Source organism: Coffea arabica, chromosome 6c (assembly GCF_036785885.1).
Source record: "Coffea arabica cultivar ET-39 chromosome 6c, Coffea Arabica ET-39 HiFi, whole genome shotgun sequence".
Taxonomy (NCBI): domain Eukaryota; kingdom Viridiplantae; phylum Streptophyta; class Magnoliopsida; order Gentianales; family Rubiaceae; genus Coffea; species Coffea arabica.
In genome coordinates, this window is record NC_092320.1 from 18,394,749 (window position 1) to 18,416,199 (window position 21,451).

General features: G+C 31.0%; 1 protein-coding gene across 2 annotated transcripts; it reads right to left on the reverse strand.

Annotated features, from left to right (window-relative positions):
• Positions 1 to 1,917: 1,917 nt before the first annotated feature.
• LOC113691725 (peptide chain release factor PrfB3, chloroplastic-like) lies at positions 1,918 to 8,901 on the reverse strand. 2 transcript variants are annotated; one of them, XM_027210007.2, is made up of 6 exons: positions 8,556 to 8,901; positions 6,389 to 6,606; positions 6,026 to 6,226; positions 4,891 to 5,103; positions 3,259 to 3,436; positions 1,918 to 2,293 (listed from the first exon to the last, which is right to left on the reverse strand). In XM_027210007.2, exons 1-6 carry the CDS (start codon positions 8,695 to 8,697, stop codon positions 1,998 to 2,000), a joined length of 1,248 nt encoding a protein of 415 aa, XP_027065808.1. In that variant the 5' UTR covers positions 8,698 to 8,901; the 3' UTR covers positions 1,918 to 1,997. The 2 variants fall into 2 exon arrangements, with proteins under 2 accessions (XP_027065808.1, XP_027065809.1); XM_027210008.2 differs by lacking the exon at positions 1,918 to 2,293 and adding an exon at positions 2,367 to 2,693.
• Between the last annotated feature and the right edge of the window lie 12,550 nt (positions 8,902 to 21,451).

Sequence of the window (21,451 nt, forward strand, 5' to 3'; positions counted from 1 at the left end):
AAATTTCTAATTCACATAATTAATTCTTAAAATTTCAAATATAAAACTAACAAAATTTTAAAAATTAAATACAACCTAAAATCTATACAATTTCTAAACTAATTTCTAATTTAAATTTAATAACAGAAAGAAGTATAGCGTATAAATGTTTGAACTGTAAAAGTAATACATATCGACCACAAAACTTGGGGGCCGGAGCAACAAACACAGACACTGGCTAGCTACTCTCTCCCCTCAAACAAAAAGAATAAAAGAATTTGTAACAGTACTATACCTCTGTTCATGAAAAAAAAAACACTTAAAAACATTACTAAAGTTGGATACTAGAGATCATGGGAACCCACCCGGGGAGAAAGAAGAATGGAGAAGCGCTACGCTTCATAGCCTCTTATTTCACACTTAGCGAACTGGTCATTCTCCTATCTGTCTCCGAATCCCCTATATATAGGGGGTTTTCCGGCGGCTTGGGGGGGGGGGCTTAAGCCCCCACCAGCCCCCCCTTAAATCCCAACTTACCTGATAGGGATATTATGAAGCAACTGTAAAGTTCCAATATAGCTCTTAAATTCTTCACTTTTCCTTTACGAGACTTGGAGTCTTTTCTTAATTATTAAAAAAAATGCATACAAATGGAGCTTTCCTTTAATTATTAAAAGAAAAAAAATCCATACAACTGCAGATATCTTTTTTTTGTCGGCACGATAGACCTATATTTATTTTATGTTATGAGGAGGGGGACCTGAAAAGACCCAAGGGTAACCCCGTGGGGACTGAATCACCGTCGGCCCAAATGGGTGCACTATACACCCATTTCTGAAATCACTTAAAGTGACAGGTTACATATAGTGACAAATGGTGAGAAGTTTTGAACCCTTAACCTCCCACCCAACTAAACCTTACAGGCTTTGGTGGTAGCCGTTGAGCCAAACTCAGTGGTTAACTGCAGATATCACCTGTGGCTCATTTCCAGTTTTTAAATATATCTCATTTGCACTCTCTTTTTTCTTCGTATCACCCAATTCATCCCTCTCTCTCAACTAAACAGTCTGCTTATTGGTACTTCATAACAAGTTAGCAGGCCACCCAACCACTAATAATAATTAATTTAGCCCTTTTCACAGCCAGAAGAGAAGACTATTCTTGTTTGTCAGCAACATCAATAGACAATATTCTCTTGGAGATTCGAATTTTTGGCAAAGCATTCTTGTTTAGCCCAACCACTAATAATAATTAATTTAGCCCTTTTCACACCCAGAAGAGAAGATCAGCAACATTAATAGACAATAATATTCTCTTGAAGATTCGAATTTTCGACAAAGCATGTGTGCGGTTTCTTTGTTTAGATTAAAAAAAATACGGAGAGAGAAGCTTGTATTAAATAAGTAACAAAGGATGCTACAAGATCAAATAATAGCCTAAGAACACAACAAAATCAAACAAGAACCTAAATAGTATCTTTTTCTTGACTTGTAAATACTTAAATCTTATCTCAATGTCTCATATTAAATAAAATAAAAAAAAGGTAAAGCACGTTCCCTAGAAACTAAATATCTTGTTGTTTACTTGTAAATATTTAAATGTTATGTCAATGTCTCATATTAAGATTATATGTAGAATTTAAATAGAACCAATTTTCTTGTCTATTTTAATTATATTCTCCTTTTTCTTGTATTCTACTAATATTTTTCCCCCTCATATTCTTCTTCCTCTTCTCTTTCCTGAGCTATTAGTGGCCTTGTACATAGCCCTAAGTACACATGCACAATTGAGAGAGAGACTATAGTTCATGATCCCACATTGTAAATAGTTGGGGTGGTGGATTGTGGGTTAATGGCGGGGCAAAATGGGGGTTTTACTTAGTTTTAACAAAATGGAAAACTCACAGAACAGCCCGATAATCTGGCAGGCAAGACAAGGTGCTTCAACTGAACTATGATTATTAGAGCAATAAGCAAAATTTGAGGAGAGATCAGATAAAAGCTTGTGCAGGACATTGATCAGGTAATTATATTACATGATCGTCTATTATTGATGTGGGCAACAATGAGAGGCTCTATGTTTCCATTTAAAACAGAGGTTAGATCAGGCAGTTGAATACCAGTTTTTACATCTTGTACAAGCTTGGCTGGGTAAAACACATATCTTCTAGTAGTCTCTTGACACCACAAATCAACAATGGCACTTCTGTCAATGTCTTCTACCTTTGATATTCTCTGGTTCTCCAAAACAATAAGAAGTTTGGCCTTTAAGCGGTTAAGGGCCTTCATCTTGTTGGCAAACTGACTTCTTTCACCTAGGAAAAACAGAATCTGTCAATGTCTGTGAATTGACTCCATCATCTACTTCAGCTATCATTTGCAGCAATGTGGGCTTTAAAGAATCAATGGTTGCATATCACATCATTCCAAATATTCACGTAAAACTCAAAAAAATTTCAGAAAAGGAAAATATTTAAAAAAAAAAAAAAAAAAAAGAACAGTCCCTCAAAAGGAACAATGTTCGCTTTCAGGATAGTACAAAATGTTCTACAATGAGGACTTCGAGGTGATTGTCTGAGGTGCAAGCATCCTTTACTCTGGTGTCTTGTGATAAGGTGCCATCCTTTATTAATTATTTCTCTTCCCCAAAAATCTTGTTACCAGATCATAACTTCTTAGAGGCACTCCACATTTCCAGTTCCCTGTAGCTAGGATCTTATGCTATTTGTTAGAAAAGAAGAGCTCCCATATCATTGCAGAAATGTCTTCCAGGAAGGTACAATAAAGGGAAAAACGTATATTCAGTTTGCATACAGGTAAACAAAGGCAGCAAGAATATAATCCTGAGACACAATTCACATGCAGATCCATGCTTCAGTTGATTTAAATTTATGTTAAAGCCTCTAATGAGTACAATCTGCAGAATTTTTTTTCCCCATTACTGACAATGTGCAGAATATGTTCCTCTATGCACCTTTTGAATCCTTACAATGTGCAAAAATTCTACTTAGATGCTACTCCAAAAAAAGATAAACATACTATTCAGCCTCATAATTAGATATCGCCGAATCTATCACAATAACTTATTCTACCCAATGACTACAGTAAAAAGGTTATCAAATAAACTTCAATTGCGGTAGTTTCTCTTTCAAATAAATTCATTTATCAAAAAACTTCGATTTAAATTCCAGATATCAGTTGGTGCTAATCATGTCATGCAGACTGGAACGAGTTTTTCATCATCAAAACTGAAACATAGGTCTAAGAAGCTTTTTGTTACCTGTTGCTTTAACAGTAAAACCAGTTGGAATATGCTGTATGTGGACAGAAGGGCTAGTTCTAGAAAGATATTCTTCATCAATTGATGAGAATGAGATCATTAGAACCTTGTCGTCAATAAAGATGTCGGGCACTGATTCAAGAAAAAGAGGAATAACATCCACAGTAGCTGAACTACCCTGCATTATATTAAGCCAGAAACTAGATTTTTCAACAACAGGATGTATATGCAGTTTGTGGAATAGATATTTGAATGACACCAAACACCAGAAACACTTATTCAGGGCTAGTAGAAAGAAACAGTAAGTCAACTGTAGATCAAAAAGAACACAAATGAATGCTAAAGACAATGTGATGCTATAATAATTGAATAACCAAACAAGATCTTTCAACTACAAATTCCAAACCCCTTTCCATAAGATCATACAAACGGCTCCCACAAATGATGACAGTTTAGATTGCAACTTGCACATCCATCCTTATTACAGAACTGAATAATTGTCACGGTAAAGATCAATCTCCAATATTAACAGGATCCAATCAACATGAAGTTACACGCACAAGAAGTAACCTTTTATTACTACAATGCCACAACAAAAGATAGTCAACTACAGTTTCAAACTCAAAACATATAATTCTTATAACAAAATCACTTTTTAACGACTGACCAATTATACATCCGCTATTACTGGCCTCACTGAAGTCAATAATACATTGACAGTGAAGGTGTGATTTTTGAACAAAATGCCTGTGGACTCTTGTCCAAGCCCTGTTAATGAACTTTTTCCACGTTCGAAAACCCAAAAAGAGACACTTCTTAGATGGAGACCTCTTATTGCTGCTTCGTTATAAGATAATAAACAACTGCTTTTTGCATCAACAAAGAGAACCTCCATTTGTTCAAATGGAGGAAAAATTTCCCAACCAAACACTTTCCAGTTTTTCATATGAAAGCTTTGCTATGCTTCAAAAGAGACCAAATGTACAGATGTAGTGAGGATCTTTCCTCCTCATGCATAAACTTCACTTGTTTATGGCACCATAAGATGCACCGCTTATGCGAGTGCAGCACTAGTCAGTTCAGCCTGCATTAAGCTTACTTTTTAGGAAAGACATCCTCACATTTTATCAGAACTAAATTATCATATTTATGGGTTTTTATTTGTATTAAGAGGTTTTCACACTATAGAATTTTGTACGACTGTTTCTGATGCATCACTCACATAAGCGATAAAAATTGTCTTTAGAAAAATTAAGCTTCTGCCCAACTTCAGGATGCCTGTACAAAATGTAGAGTACTCCCCATCCCATCAATCAGGTACTCTTAAGCCTTGTCTAAATCCATGTCTCATCACATTTTTCTCCTTCTATGCTAAATGATTAATCACTGGAATTTTTACAACTATGCTTGAAGTGACAACCTTGAACTAGTTTGCCTAATGAGATCCAAATAATGTCCATTGGCTTTGCAAAGAAGTTAACTTCAAATTTTTGTTACTAACAAATAAGAGAACAAAAATTAGCAGTTAAAGGGGAAAAAAAAGGCTGCTTGAGAAAGCTGTGCCAATAGAACAACAAATGAATCACTAAATTGAACCTCTGAGATCTAGGCTAAAAGAAGCTCTATTCGCACCTCAGATGCCAAGGATCCATCAGGTGAGGCTTTTATCATACGGTGAACACCTCTTTCTCCCATCAGGTAGCCATAGACAAAGTTTGATTCAAACTCAAGGATTGCAGACTTGATTCCACCATTCTTTGAAGGAAATTTCTCAATTATCCTCCACTTGTGACCTTGCTTTTCAGCCCACTTAATGTACATTTGTACCAGTTGTTCGGCCCATCTCTGTATCAGAATTTTAAAGCATTCAAAAGTAGAACAAGACAAAATTCAATAAAGTATACTGTTTAAGTAAAAACTAGTTAAGCTTAAGAGTTTAAAGTTGTAGACAACATTGAAATACAACTTAGTAACTGAAGACAAACCAAACTCTCTAAAATGAAAGCATACTAATTGCCTAAAGGCATATTTAGAGGTTCTCCTAAATCTCGATGAATTTGCAGGAAACAAACATGGAAAAAGAAGCAGTCCAATCATAGCTGAAAAGTGTTTTATCACATGCAGCAACCAATAATTTGATCATTCCAATGATACTTTTCGAAATCTTCATAAGCTAAACCCACGCAAGGTGTTGGCATTGTATTGACAGCATGCTAAATCTACTCAAGATGTTTTCATCATGTTGACAGCACGTAGTTCAGTAAAGAAGAAAATGAACAACACAATTGACGAACTCACTCCATGCCCAGTTACCTAAGAAGTAAAAAACAAGAGCACAATACCCCTAGCCTCTTATATGTTCGTTTCACAACAAAAGCAACATGACAAGAATATTAGAAATTATAGACGGAGATTCAAAGAGACATAAAACGAAGTACAAAATATAGAAAATTTAAGCACAAGAACCATAACTGAGAGCCATCATCCAATTGCAGAGGCTGAGAAACCAAAAAAAGCATAAGATGAGAATAAATGGTGTGATGAACAGACAGTTAAGATCCTATATCGTGAGCCCAATTCAACTTTGCTCAGCAAATACAACACAACTGGCAAATATTTTGTACTTAATTGCGCTGGAATTAGTGTAAGAATATAGTAAATCACAGGCTTTCCATTGCTAGTCAGCTAAGCAAAGCTACATTGGTGCCACAGTCACAGCAGGAAAAGCGTAAAGAATGTGTTTAAGACCTATAAAGTAGTCAAAGACCTCATCGTGGATGCCTTCATGTCCAGATTCTATGGTAATGCAAGCTCCCTCCCTTTCATATGGTTCATTAAGAAGCTTGGACATTTCATACTTCTTCAAATACTTATTTACGTACACAGATGCTGAATAAGCCTGGTTAAATAGCCCATCATTTATAGCATCCATCTCTGCCAATTCCATGATCAGCTTAGCTTCCTCAGCCTGCAGACAATATTGGATTGGTTAAACATATACGACATCTATGCGATCGAGGGTATAATTGTAATACAAAGGAAACAAATTTCTAAAATCAAATGATCAAAGTAATCATAATTTAACATTCTTTTCTAAGTCACAACAATAAGTAATTGCATAGCATATTACCTTATATCTGAGATCTTTAAGAGCATCAACCACCTTATCACTCTCAGCCAGTTTGACAAGGAATTCATTTGCTTGGGCTATGTCATCCCACAGATTACATTCACGAATAACTTTTTCCTGCTGGATGTGTCTAGCTTCTTCCTGTTCCAATGCTGTGGGTGCCAATATCTCAGCAGAAAGAATTGAATCTTCAATCTTTTTCCTTAAGGCAAACATACCTATAACAAGTCCATGATCTTCACCATTTAGAGACAAGATCAAAATAAACCATGGCAGAAAGGTTGCAGACCCAATTGATTGTCAAAGAGACATAAGAATTAACCATCATGTATTGGACTCTGATAGAAAAATAAGAACAGGAAACATTTGGATTCTGGTCCACCAAATGAATTGCAACATTATTTATGTTGATTATGAGCCTTTAGGATTTCCTTTGCAATGCCAGCAAAGGCAGAGAATCCACAAACTTATGCACAAACCAGAATAATATAATAATGGAGAAGAAATAAAGGACTCAAGAATATTTATAATATAGGGTGAGGATTAGTTACATGTACCTTAATGATAACTTCCCTAAGAATGTTAATTAATAAATGTTTCTCAGACAACTTAGATACGATACGAGAGGTGCAAATCCTATATATTCTTTTAACCTATCTGATACAATGTGTGCCTGTCATATGATGTGGCAAGGGGAGACATTTTCCAGAAATTATATTTTGGCATGAGTCCAATTGTGTAAGCCCCTGAATGCTCTCATGCTAATGTATGTCCACCATTTTTCACATTAGTAGCTAAAGTTGCTTACAGCGTTCTACTCAGTCATAATTAACCTACCTACTTAATCTGTTGGCCAACCTGCAGCTATCGTTTCACCATCCAGGTTGATAGGGAAGTTTGACAGGAATATAGCCACTTAAGTCATGGGTACTTTTAATATGAGTCTGCATTGAACTATGGATAACAACTAAGTGATGTAATTATACAGAGATTACAATGTGCATATGCCATCACTAATGGAAGAGATACTATGTAAATAAGGATTCAAATGCTCATAGTTCTCACTAGATTAAGGTACTAAATATGGCCTTAGCCACTGTAGGAAACTCCACCAATAAGAAATATGATAAGATTGATGCCTCCCTGAAGAAAGAAGAACGAGATTGATTCATCCTGAGGAAAGAAGGAAGAAAGGGATGCTACTGTCGATAACCTGGAGTTGGAAATCGATTTCTCAGAAGGCGAATTTGAAAATCAACTTTGAAGAACTTCTCCATATTTTGCCTAGTTCTCATTCATCTTTGCCAGACATGAACTATTGCACAAGCTTCAGTAAATAGCTCCCAAACTAAAGTAGTACAAATATAAGTACCAACTGTTGCTAATAAAAGCCTCAGCTACCACTTTATCCCCCAAAAAATTGGCAGTTCAATCTGCTAATCAGAAAATAATGTTATTCTCCCACCAAACACGTCAAAAGCATTGCATATTTGGCATAAAAGAAGCCCAACCTTGTTGTCTGTTAACAAGCAAATCTTATTCCCAGACTCTGAACTTTGTTTGCTAGAAACTTAAAACACCCAAATTAGTGTTAAAAGCATACTGATTAGTCAATCTATCGTGATTAAATTACTAATGATGAAAGATGCTACTTAGGCTCATACCAAATAGGTAAAATCAAAGCTACTCCTATTATATAAGTTAAAGCTACAGAAAAGAAAGGGGAGTGAAGCATATATAATTAGCCGAATTGACCCATTAAGCATTATATGTGTATTTATATCATTTTTCTGAAGGAGACACCAATTAACTTATCTTAAAACAATGATTTCAATGTTCCCCTTTTCTTTTCTTTCTTCTTGAATCTAGGTATAGCAAATTATTTTCTTCTTATCACTCCCCGAAGAGACTCTGATTTCTGACATGGGTCCAATTTTCCTCCATTTTCCTGATATTAAAGCACCCAAAAAAAAAGAAAAGAAAATGACAAGACTGTTGCATGACTAACTATTTTAACTATCTTCACATGAACCCACATCCTAATCAACAAATATTGCATCATATATCGTGTAATAAAAGCAGGCAATCACATATCCAGACAGATAAAAATTCAAAAATGTAACCGTATGGTGAGTGACACAGAGAGTAGAGGGAAATCGAAACGAACCAAGTTGTTTATTGGAGTTGCTTTTGTCATTGAGGGGCTGAGAAGCACGAATTCTTGAGCTTTTATGTCGTCGGCGGACTGAGGAAGCTGAAGAACTTAGAGCTGCACTTAGAGAAATGGGTTCAGCTGCAACCTTCGCCATGTTTTTGCTGCTCAACTCAAATACCTGTAGTTCTGACACGATTTTTTGATTGTTGGAGTTCGGACGAACTTGGGAGTCTAAAATGGTAAAGAGTGGAGTTGGTGCTGGCAGTCGACCGTCTACAATTGTAACTCGCCCGATGCCAAGTTGCCTCTCCAGTCGTGTGTCACTGGACTCACTACAAGCTCCTATGGCTATTTCTCTATGGTCTAACAAAAAACTAACAATTCCCTCTTTTGCCTCCCTTATGCTTTTTCTTCTAATAATAATTTTGTTATTCTTTTCTTACATATATCTTATTGAATTAAATATTTTTTATAATGAATAAGCGTGCAATTGTACCTTGGATATGGGTAGAGCTGGCAATTTGTCCCAAGTCCCAATGGGCTACCCATGCCCAAAGGAACTTTGGGCGGGATGGGTATTATAATTTGATATTGGGTTTAAGTTGGGACACATCCCAACTATACCCATTAATGAATGGTAAAGGGTGGGAAATACTTGGGTACCCATTGGGCTCAAATAGCAAGGGCTCAGTTTGGATTAGCTGTTTTTTGGGGGGTATTTTTGAAATATTTTATTATAACAATGTATATGAAAAATTTTTACTATAAAATTTTTTTGAAATATTTGATATACTAATATGGATGGGATGTTTCTTGAGTTATTGTATATTACTGTAACATTGTATTTGAAAAACTTATTTTTTGGAAAAATAGTCAATCCAAACGGAGTCTTAGATTCAAAAATTATCTTTAACAATTTTTATAGTCATACCAGCGAATATAATCTAGTAGTCTTCCTAGTCATTATCCACAAGAATTTCTAGCATTTCAGTCAGTTTAGACCTGTCATCCTTGGACAATGACGAGAATAAATATTCAACATCCTAAGGACCTTGGCCATCTTGATATATGTTAGAATATGTCTGTATATCTATCTTTTCCTTTATTTGTTAATCCAATTTTTGGTGGGAATCTTGAGTATAAAGCACTTGCATGTTTATTTAATAAAACTAAAAGAAATTTAATAAATCAAAAATATTAAAATTATATAAAAAATATAAAATGAATTAAAGGAAAAAAATATGTAGGAAATGGATTTGGGTATTGGGCGGGATCAATCTAAACCCATCCCAAAGTGATCCCGCCCAAGTTAGTCCCAAAACATATATGGGTAAGGTTGGGCCCAAACCCATATGACTCGGTTCCATCTCAAACCCAAGCAAATCCCGCCCATCCCGCCCATCCCGCCCATTTTGCCACCTCTAGATATGGGGCAGGACCATCCCTGAACGATCTCCTCACAAGCCTCAATAAGTGGATGAAAAAGAGCCACGCAGACAAGGACTACAAGAGAAGCAAAAGTGCTGTCGTTCCAATTAGTAAAATCAAAAAAAAAAAATTTGAGTTGCCTTATCTTAACGGACTGGGTTAAACTAAACAAAATTTTCAAAAGTTTGAATTTTGAAATGAAATTTTGAATTTGATAGTTAGTTTCAAGTTAAAATTGGGAAAGTCATTATTCAACACAATGTCGAAGAAAACAACTTTATCTTTCTAACCGGGAATTGAAAATTCAACATCATATTTATCTTCAAGGAAACTAATTTCTCTCTCTAGTTGGGGATGAGAAAATTACTGAGAGATAACCTTCTTCCTCTTTGTTGAAGCTAGAGGAGTAACGTGTTGTGAGGGGTATGTGCTTGATGGATAAGGGCTATTCAAACTGAAGAAGCAAGCTATAGCAGTGTTTCATCATTACAGAGGAGATTTGTTGACGATTAAGGGTAAAGAACACAGATGCAATAGGTATTGACGCCTCGCAATTTCGATCATAAAGCAAATATTGGGTAGCAAAATGGAACTGAGTAAATACACCACTATCCCGGATGGCGAAGTAAGGTTGAAAAACAATGGTAGAAGTAGACGAAGGTAATTCAACTAACCCTTATCCTTAATTTGGTTATTCATAGATCGATTAGTAACTCTTAAAATAACCAAGTCATTAGATTGATAAAGGAGTTTAAACTTCACACAATTGGGGAAAAATGTTAAGTATAGTTAGGAAAACTATATTATAAAGCAAGAGTTATATATTATACAATTCTTGTGTTTGTATGACTATATAGAAAGTGAGTTAAAAGTTACAATCTATTGATATGACTGTACATGTATAAATTTTATTACTTGTAATTACTTTTAAAGTATGGCATAACTTTTGCTAACTTATAGGATTTTGTCTAAATGAGGTGTGTGATGTACCCCTTGTTTATCAGAATGTATGGTATGTTATTCATCAATAACATTATATCAAAAGTTTTTACTAGATGGTTATTTGTTCAATAAGTAGATAGGTAGTTTACTTCAATAAGTAGTATGTATATATATAAATAATTAGTGAATGTACAATCTGGTTAAAATAATGTACACTGTGTTATTGACCAAGTACGACGCATAGAAATTGTTGAACAAGCAATTATTTGTCCACATGCATCTTGCAATTAGTCATCACAACCATATGCATAGTGCAGTGGTATGCATACATTTGAAATGGTTATTAATGTTTTGACTCACTTGTGTATCTCCTTGCAGGCTACAGTGGTTGTGTAATTTTATTTGTATGACTAATACTCATTTGCCTGTAAGTACCTCACACGGGGTGATTTATGAGATACAATCAGTTTACTAAAATGTACATTATGTTATATGTTAGTTACTTGATTGTGTATATCTATGAAAGGTAGTACAATGGTACGCATAAATTTGGAATGGTTATTGGCCTTTTGATCAACTTGGGCATCTTCCTATAATGGATATGTAATTTTACTTGTACGAGTAATACTTGTTTATCTATGAGTACCTTACACGGGGTCATCTATGAGATACAATCAGTTTATAAAACTGTACATCATATTAGGTGTTAATTACTTGACTATGTATATTTGTAAAAGAGAGATTAGATATAGCGCAACAAAAAGTAGTTACATGAGTTGGAATGTATTTTACAAACTTTGGTATAATTGATATTAGCATTTTTCTGTAGAGTGTACACGTTGTTAGTAGGTATGGAGTAGTGTTATATCTTATGTATGCTTATATGGCCATAAATTTACAGAAGTTAGTCTATTGTTTGAATTTGTAATTGGTTGTTAGCCCATACACAGTGTCACATACATACACTTAATGTAAGAATGCATTTACTATATAGTTGTTTATTGGTTCATAGAGTTCATATAGGCGTATAAATTGGGATCTGATTACTATACCCTGTATGTAATTATTAATACATTATATCTTATTGATCTTATTTTGCAGTGTGCCATGGGCAAAGATAGTTTCTTTTCACAAATCAATGGATATCAATCAATGCTGGTCGAGTTAAGAAATTAGATTGGACAATTAGATAGTTCATTACGCTAGACTTGTAATACTAGTTAGAATGTACTTACATTTAGTTCTTAATGCATTACCACATGTTCAATCCATTTTACAATTTATTAGTAGAAAAAAGTTAAATTATTAGTTTTAGATTCTATTTATCAGTGTTGTATATTTAGTTAGTATTTAAGTACTATTTGTTGTTAATTTTTTATTGTTAGCTCGATCTATTTTACAATATATCTAGAGCAATAACTCTATTATATTAATTAGTAAAAAAATATTTATTTTTTATTGCTAATTAGTAACATGCTAATATTGTACCCCATGTTGGTATTTATTGACTTTCCGTTGCTAATGGTTTACAAACTATTTAGTCCATTTTTGATATGTTTAAAAAAATAAAGATTTTTATTTCACATATTGGTAAAAACTAGTTACATTTGGTTACTTATATGTTATATACACACTGATTGAACAAAAATTTAATTAGTCATTTACCACTATTCGGAAATAGTGGATTTAGGTAAGATTTTAGTTGTCAATATATGATAATCTCAAAAGGTAGTAATTACCCATGCATATTGCAATGAGTCTTTGCAGTCACATGCGTAGTGCAATGATATGCATATATTTGGAATTATTATTGGTGTTTTGATTCACTTGTGCATTTTCTTGCAGGCTATAGTAAGTGTGTAATTTTATTTGTATGACTTATATTAGTTTACCTATAAGCAACTTACACGAGATGATCTACGAGATACGATCAGTTTACAAAAATGTACATCATGTTGGATGTTAGTTACTTAATTATGTATATCTATGAAAGATAGTGCAATGGTACGCATAACTTTGAAATGGTTATTGACCATTTGATCAACTTGTGCATCTCCCTATAATTGATGCATAATTTCACTTGTATGAGTAATACTAGTTGTCTGTGAGCACTTTACATGGAGTGATCTGTGAGTTACAATCAGTTTATAAAAATTTACATCATGTTAGGTGTTAGTTACTTGACTATATATATTTGTAAAAGGAAAATTAGATATAGTGCAGTAAAAGATAACAACGTGAGTTGGAGTGTGTTTTAGAAATTTTGGTGTAGTTGATATTAGTATTTTTTTGTGGAATGTACACGTTTCCATTTTATCCACAAATTTATAACACATAGTGTCACTTACTTCCATTTTATCAAACCCCAAACTAAAAGCCTTAGAAATGTGGTTGGGATGTCAATTTTGGCATACTTCTGGCTTCATTTGGATTAGCTGTTTTTAGGGTTATTTTTCAAAAATAGCACAGTAGTATTTCACTTTTGAAATACAAATCCGTTTGGATTAGTTATTTTTTGGATTGTTTTTCAAAAACTATATGAAAAACTTTTACTGTAGATGTTTTTTGGATTATTTTTAGAGGTATTTTTAAAACATATTTTTTGAGTATTTTTATAATTTATATTTTTTATATTTTTATATTTATATACATTTATGCATTTATAATACATTTATAAATATTTATAAATAAATATATTTATATATTTATATAAAAATATATAAATGTATTATAAATGTATTATATTATATATAATACATAATATAAATATATTTATAAATGTATAAGTGTATATTATTATAAATGTATAAATTATAAATGAATATTATATAAATGTATAATTTATAAATTATAAATTATAATTTATAATTTTTATATTTTTATATAAATATACATTCAAATTGCCTTTCTTAGTGTGGAAAAATGATTATCAATTATCTTAATTAGTACGCATGTACATCTTGTTAGATAACCATTATATTCTGTGATAGAACAATGACAATGGAGAAATACTTTGACACGATTGTAAATGCACAATCAACTAGCATAATGATATTAAATCAAGTCCTAGAAATTGATAATGGAACCCTTGTGAGGAAAGAAATGCAGACATAAGTTTACTCTTGTTTATAAGTTGAAACCCCAATTAATTGTAGCAGACCAGTAATTGAAACCCACAGTATGAAAGTTGATTGGCATGAATCTTGGTTCTAATGCCTATATATTGGGCTGAATGTACTTGTTGTTCAAAATGTCTTGCGCATAATTGAATCTACTATATCATTACTTTATCTTGATTTAGGAATGTCGGGAGAAAACTTTATCAACATGAAAACAACCACATAGCTATACCTCCACAGAAAAATGTAAATATCAACTATACCAAAGTTCTAGAATATATGCCAGCTCACATAGCTACTTTTCACTGTGCTATTTTCAATCTATTTTTTTATAGATATATACAGTCAAGTAACTAATACCTCATTGATTATATCTCATAGATCATGCATGTCTTATTCAAAATGTCTATATGTTAGATTGAATGTACTTGTTGTTCAGAATGTCTTATTTATAATTGAATTTGCCTAAATCATTCTTATAACTACTTTATCTTGATTTAGGAATGTTGGGAAAAAATCTTATGTAATTTAAATGTAATTGTTTATCAAAAACTAGTGCAAATGACATGAAGGAGATTGAGAAGTTTGACTAAGAAAACATCTAGAGAAGAAAAAAGTGAAAAATTAGGTAGTAGCGAACTTGAAGCACCATCAAAATCCTTGAATATGTAAGTTTATCAATGCTTTTATGTTGTACTAGTATGTTAGCAGGATAGTGAGATGTGACTGTTTGATTGATTGCAATTATAAATTGTTAAATTGGTCTCACTTTATTTTAATTTGCATAGATAAGAGTATATGAAGTTTTAGCAAAACTAACATGTGTTGAACAAAGTAAATAACCTTTACAATTTCCATAAACAGTGGCAAGATGGCACGAAAAAGGACAAAGAAGAATACATGTGAAAAGGAAGAAATATGAAAAGTGGGAACTTCTGAGCTTGCAGAACCAATCCCACCATTTATAATTAGAAAGAAAAAAAAAAAGAAATCAACTTGAAAAGAAGAATGGAACAAGTGAAACTCAATTAACAGCATTGTATAACTCTTTTTATAGATTTTTGTTAGCACAATATTTGTAAATTTTCAATTTCGATTTATAAAAAATGTTATGTAGTGATAGGTACGAATCCTTGTAAATATCATTGTAATCATCATAGATTTTTTGTTCAATTTGTAAATTTGTTTGAATCATTGTATATATCTATTAGAATTGTTGTACATATTGTTATAATTGGAGTGTATATTTGGTTTATTTTTATTATGCATCATGCCTAATAAACCCAAGGATATTTGTTCAAAGAGCAATTAAATGATAGAGGTCTGTTTGGATTCCTTGTTTTTGTTTCTGTTTTTGAAAAACTGTTTTTCACATTCCAAATGCTACAGTAAATGTGTATTTTCAAAACAACTCCAAAAACATCATATCCAAACATTATATCAAAAACAACTCCATATATATATTTCAATTATGTATATTGTATATATATATATTATATAAATATAAATTGAAATACAAATTGAAAATGATATATTTATATATTATATATTATATAAATATTTATATACATTAATATTATACATAATATTGTATATTATACATAATATAATATACTTAATATGTAATATTGTATACATAAATGTATAAATATTTATACATAATATATTATGTATATTATATTATATATATACATTATTAATGTATAATATTATTATGTACACAATTCTTCTGAACTCTCAGCAGATGGCACATAACTTTATTTCAGATTTGTTGATTATAAAAAGTCTAAAATTATCCAAACTATACTTTACTGCTAATAATTCATTATTTATACTGCTTCTATTGCCTTTTTCTTTATATTTTCCACTAGCGTATCTACAGATTTGTCACTGTTTTTATCGCTATATTTATTTGGTTTTGCAAAAAGAACTGCTCCCCATCCGGTACTACTGCCATCACATTCTATTATCAAGTAATCTGTGTCTAATGGTAATTTTAGATCATGTAAATTGCCTATTGTTTGTTTAATTTCTTGTATTAGTTTGACGTCTTCTCTATTAAAGAACTTTTGTCCTTTTAAAGAGGTTTTACTATACAATGGTGCTACTAGGTTATTTAAATTTTTAATAAAAGGTCTTGCATAATTTAATAATCCTAAGAATTGTTGAAGTTTCTTTGTTTCTTCTATCTTATCTGGAAATTCTAAAACCTTTTTACAAATATGTGGTTGTAATTTTATTTTTCCTTGTCCTATTTCTGTTCCTAAAAATTCTATATTTTTTCTAAAAAATTGTGCTTTTTTATTACTGATTATTATTCCATGTTTAATAAATTCTGAGAAAACTAATTTTAGATGACTTACATGTTCTTCTTTGTTTTTTGAAAATACTAATATATCATCTATATATACTATGACAAAATCTTTATATTTATTAAAAATATTATCCATTTTTCTTTGAAATATGGCTGGTGCATTTTTTAACCCAAAAGGCATTACTAACCACTCATAGTGTCCTAAAGGACATGTAAAAGCTGTTCATTCTATACTTTCTTTATGCATTTTTACCTGCCAAAATCCTTACTTACAATCAAATTTACTAAAAATATATCTATATTGGATTCTATTTATTAACTCATTTTTATCTGATATATCATAGCTATTTTCTTTAGTATTGTCATTTAATCTTTTATAATTTATTACCATTCTGCTTTTTCCTTTAACTATTTCACTATATTTTTAACTATGAATGCTGCACTTCTGTGTGAACTAGTACTTCTTCTAATTATTTTTAACTTATTTAGATCAGCTATATGCATTTCGAATTCTTTTATATCATCATTACTAGCTTCTATTTTTGCTGTGCTAATTTTTAAATTTGGATTTAAAATATCTAACTTATATTCTGTTTTGTCCTTATCCCAATGAATAGTTGGATTTTCTCCAAAAATTTCTAATTTTTCTAATTCACTTATTAGTTGGTCTATATCTCTATGTCCTGTTTCTAACAGATCATATAATTTTTCATTATTTAAAATGGTTTCTATTGTGTCATAATTTTCTATCTCTAAATATTCTTCAAATTCTTTGTCTTCTAAATAGTTTTGAATTCTTTGTGACGAATATAAAGGCCTTTCTCCAGTCATCTCCATATTGTCAAAAGAATTAGTTTTCTGATTCTTCCCCCTATATTCCTGGGTTGAATCATTCTTACAGCTGTCTTTAATATCACATTTACAATTATCTTTTTCTTCTAGTCTTAAGAGTCTTATTTGTTTGTTTGTAAATTTATCATCTTTATTTATTTTAGATTTATTGCTTGCTAAAAAAGTATTATATGGTAGAAAATGTTCTCTAAGAAATGTTAATCCTGTTCTAGTAAGAATCATGCCATGATATGCCTGTAAAATAAATGATAGTCCTAATATCATTTGATAAGGAAAACTCCTAATATATATTTCTGTTACCGGATATGGTTGTGTACAATGAATGCTATCTATTTCAAAAAATAATAAAGAATTATGTAATGCTGTATCATATGTATATGTACTTCCATCCATTTGTCTAGCCGTTCTAATATGGTATGCTTTTTCATAATATTTTTCTGGAATTAATTCTTGTTGGATTACTATATTACTAGCTCCTGTGTCTATTATTGCTAATAATTGTGTTTCAAAATCTCCTATTTTTATTCGAGTTTTTACTTCTATGGATGTTATATTTGATGTTCCTGCTTGTAATAATTCTAGATCATAATTATGTTTTATTTCTTCTATTTCTGAAAAGATTTCTAGATCTATATTTTCTATAGATATTTCTCTTTCCACTGTTTTTTCTTTGTTTAATTTTTCTATCTTTTGTTCTAATTGGTCAACCTTATTTTCTAAAATTCTTATTCTTCTTTCCAAATAATGTTCTAAAGGCACATTTTCTTCGATTTTTTCTTTTTTAGTATTTTCTATTAAAACATATTCCTGTGCAAGCTTTTCTAAACAGTATTTGCATCCTTCTATATAACATAGTTGACATTGAAACCTTAATTCTATTGACGGATATTTATTACAGTTATAACATGCTTTACTATAATTTCCTTTCCTATGTTCCCATTTATGGATACATTCTACATCAACTAATTCTAAGTCTTCCAATATTTTAAAATCTTCTTTCATTTCTTCTAAATATATATTATCCATGATAGTTCTGTTTTCTGATTTTTCTAAAATTTCATCTATAAAACTTGTGTCTTCTTGTTCTATAAAATCTGTTAAATTTAAGTCTTCAGATACTATACTATAAATACTTTCTGTCTCTAGTATATTATCATCTATTTCTATTAAATCTTCCGAAAATAATTCTATTAAGTGAGCTTCCCTATTAAAAGAATTATGTTTTTGTGGACAATTTGTTGCTAAATGATTTGGTTGTTTACAAATAAAACAAGATAATCTATTTTCATAAGTTCTTTCTGGTCTATATCTTCTAACATGATGTTCTTTTTTGAGAAATGGTTTTCTAGCTTTTCTTTTCCTGAGATAATATTGTTTTCCAGGGTATCGTTTATAATTTTTATAAGGCTTTCTATATTTTCTTTTTTCTTTATCTTTTTCTCCATATTTTTGTGGTGTGTATATTTCAGAGCAAAAACTATATTCTCCTTTTAATTGTCTTTGTATTTTTATAAAAGAACATTCTTCTACTAGTCTACTGATTATAAATCTTACTGCCGTACTCACATTTTTTACTGTTGGTTCTATGGGCGTTGCTTTGTATAAGGTATATATTTTCTTTCCTAAGTCGTATGGTAATTTTGCAAATAATTTTTCTATAATTCCTTCATCATAAAAACATCCTGCTAAACAACTATAATATAAAAAGTCTTGTAAAAAAGGTTTAATATATTTCCAGTTTCTAATTGATAATTGTTCTAGTTTTCTTACCGATTCTATCTGTGTCATTACTCCTCCTCTATTTGGACTTGTTGCTAATAGAATTTCTTCTACTCGATTAACAAAATTCATTGGATTGACCCTATGTGCCTGATCTCGTTGTAACCTATCTGGAAATTTTTGTTTAAATGCTTCCCATGCTGCTCTTGCTACTCCTCCTAAAAAAGTTTCTAAATATGTATACATCTCTATTACGTTATGATCGAATCCTTTTTGTATATAGTTTCTTACTACTCTAGCTTTCCAGCTTCCTATTACATCTTCTATCATTTGTGGATCGTAAGATGTTAACATTAAAGTTTTTCCTTCATCTACTGAATGCTCTTTTATTTCTAATTCTAATGGTCTTCTTTTTCCCCTAGAACTATATTTTTCCTCTGGTTCTCTATATTCATTATAGACTATTCTGGGTGGTTGTTCTAGTTCATATGTTCTAACATTTCCTGTGTGACTAGGATCAGTCTGCATATCTGTTGGTCTGTTACTGCTTTCACCACTTTGTTGTTGTTGGTCAATTAATTCTCTATATGATATTATGCTAGCTACTTCTAAATTATCTTCAGAATTTTCTTCTTCTATTTTAATTCTAATATTTCCTATATTATCATAGTATAATACTTCGTTTAATGCTATTTGTCCATTTGCTTCTAATTTTCTTTCTAAATCAAATAGTTCTTTTTCTGTTAAGTTCATTTTTAATTCTTTTGGATAAAGAATCCTATGATCTATTTCTATTAATTCTTCTTCTAATAAATTTATTTCGATAAGGTCTGATTCTATGTCAGATTTGTCTATTTCTTCATTATCTGTTCCTAAAGCTGTTGGTTCATAATTGTAAAATCTAAGGCTTGTTCTTTCTTGACTATTTTTATATATTATACTATCTTTTGGTACCATTGCATTATTTTCTTCTATAAATTTACTAATCCCCCATTCTTCTCCTGCCAAGTTTTCTGAACTTACTTCTATTGGTTTTATTAATTTTATTTCTTTACTTGCCATAGCCTCTACTATTGGCTTTATTTCTACCTTATATCTGGTTTTACTATTATTTGTTAATCTTCCTATAAATCCGATACTTATTATTAAATTATCTCCTTGAAAATTTTCATATCCTTTAGTTTGTATTCCTATCTCTAAATTTTTTATATCTTCTAAGGTTATCATAAAATCTGGGCTGCAATAAAATATTCCTCCATTCTGATTCATATCTACTTCTATACTGGCTATTAATGCATCTTCTACTTTTTTATGTCTCTTGTCTAATACTGCTAATAATACTTTTTTCCCCAATCCTTTTCTTGTTAGTCCTTTAATTCCTATAACTATTTATCCTATATGCATATATGTATACTGTCTTCTAATTTGGTTTATACTTTGTTGTGTTATCATTCTAAGATTTACGAGGTTACTTAATGCGCTTACTGGTTCTTCTCTGCTTTGTCTAAATAATCCTGTATTACTTCTAAGAAATCCTACTGAGTACAAGGTTCTTGGGTTTAATAAACTTATTTCATTATTCCTGTATATTTCCAAGTCTCTATCTACGTCTATTGCTTCTTCTAAATGCATGCTCCTATTCTTTCTTAATTGTCTCCCTATATTTAATACACTAGTTCCTACTTGTGTGTTTTCGTTGACTGTTCTATTAGGTCCTGAAAATGATGTTCTACTAGCCATCTTTTAAAATTGTTGTGATTTAGGATTTACTGAAAATATATTACTAAGATGTGGTTTACTTTCTTTCTTTGTTACAGGTAATCTTTTAAATTGGTCCGTTATTTCTTCCAAATCTTTTTCAAACTTATCTATTTGTAGGACTCTGACCTTTTCTGTTATCGTATTTACTTTTTTATGTAAGGATATTAATAATGCTATTATAGAGTTATTTTGTTTAGGATATATTTTATTTGATGCACTAGCTCCTGAATAATCTGTTAATCCCAACGAGTCTTGATGATAATATTTTAATTCTTCTAATGTTTTTAGATAATCTGGATAAAAGACATAATGTGAGGGAAGTGGCTTATTACTATTACTACTCATATATCAACTTAAAATGATTTTTTCTATTTTATGTAATAGTACTTCTACTTGATTGTAAGATTGTTTTAATTCTATAGATTTTTGTCTTATCTCTTCTAATACTTCTTTAGTTATTTTTTCTGTATTAATTTTATGTTCTATTTTTAATTGTTTTAGTTCTTCTAAATATTTTATTATTTTTATTATTTTATTATTTTGTTCCTTTAAGTAATCCTGATTTTCTACTAGCATCTTTATTACTTTATTTTTATTCTTTATTGATTCTAATAAATTTTCTATTATCCGAGAATTATTTTCTTTATGTTTCTCTAAAGACTCCCCTAAAGATATTACTAGATCAATAAGGCTATTATAATTTTTATCTTCTTTGCTGTGTAAAATATGTTTATAGGTGTTTTGAAAATAACAAATATGCTTATGATTATCTA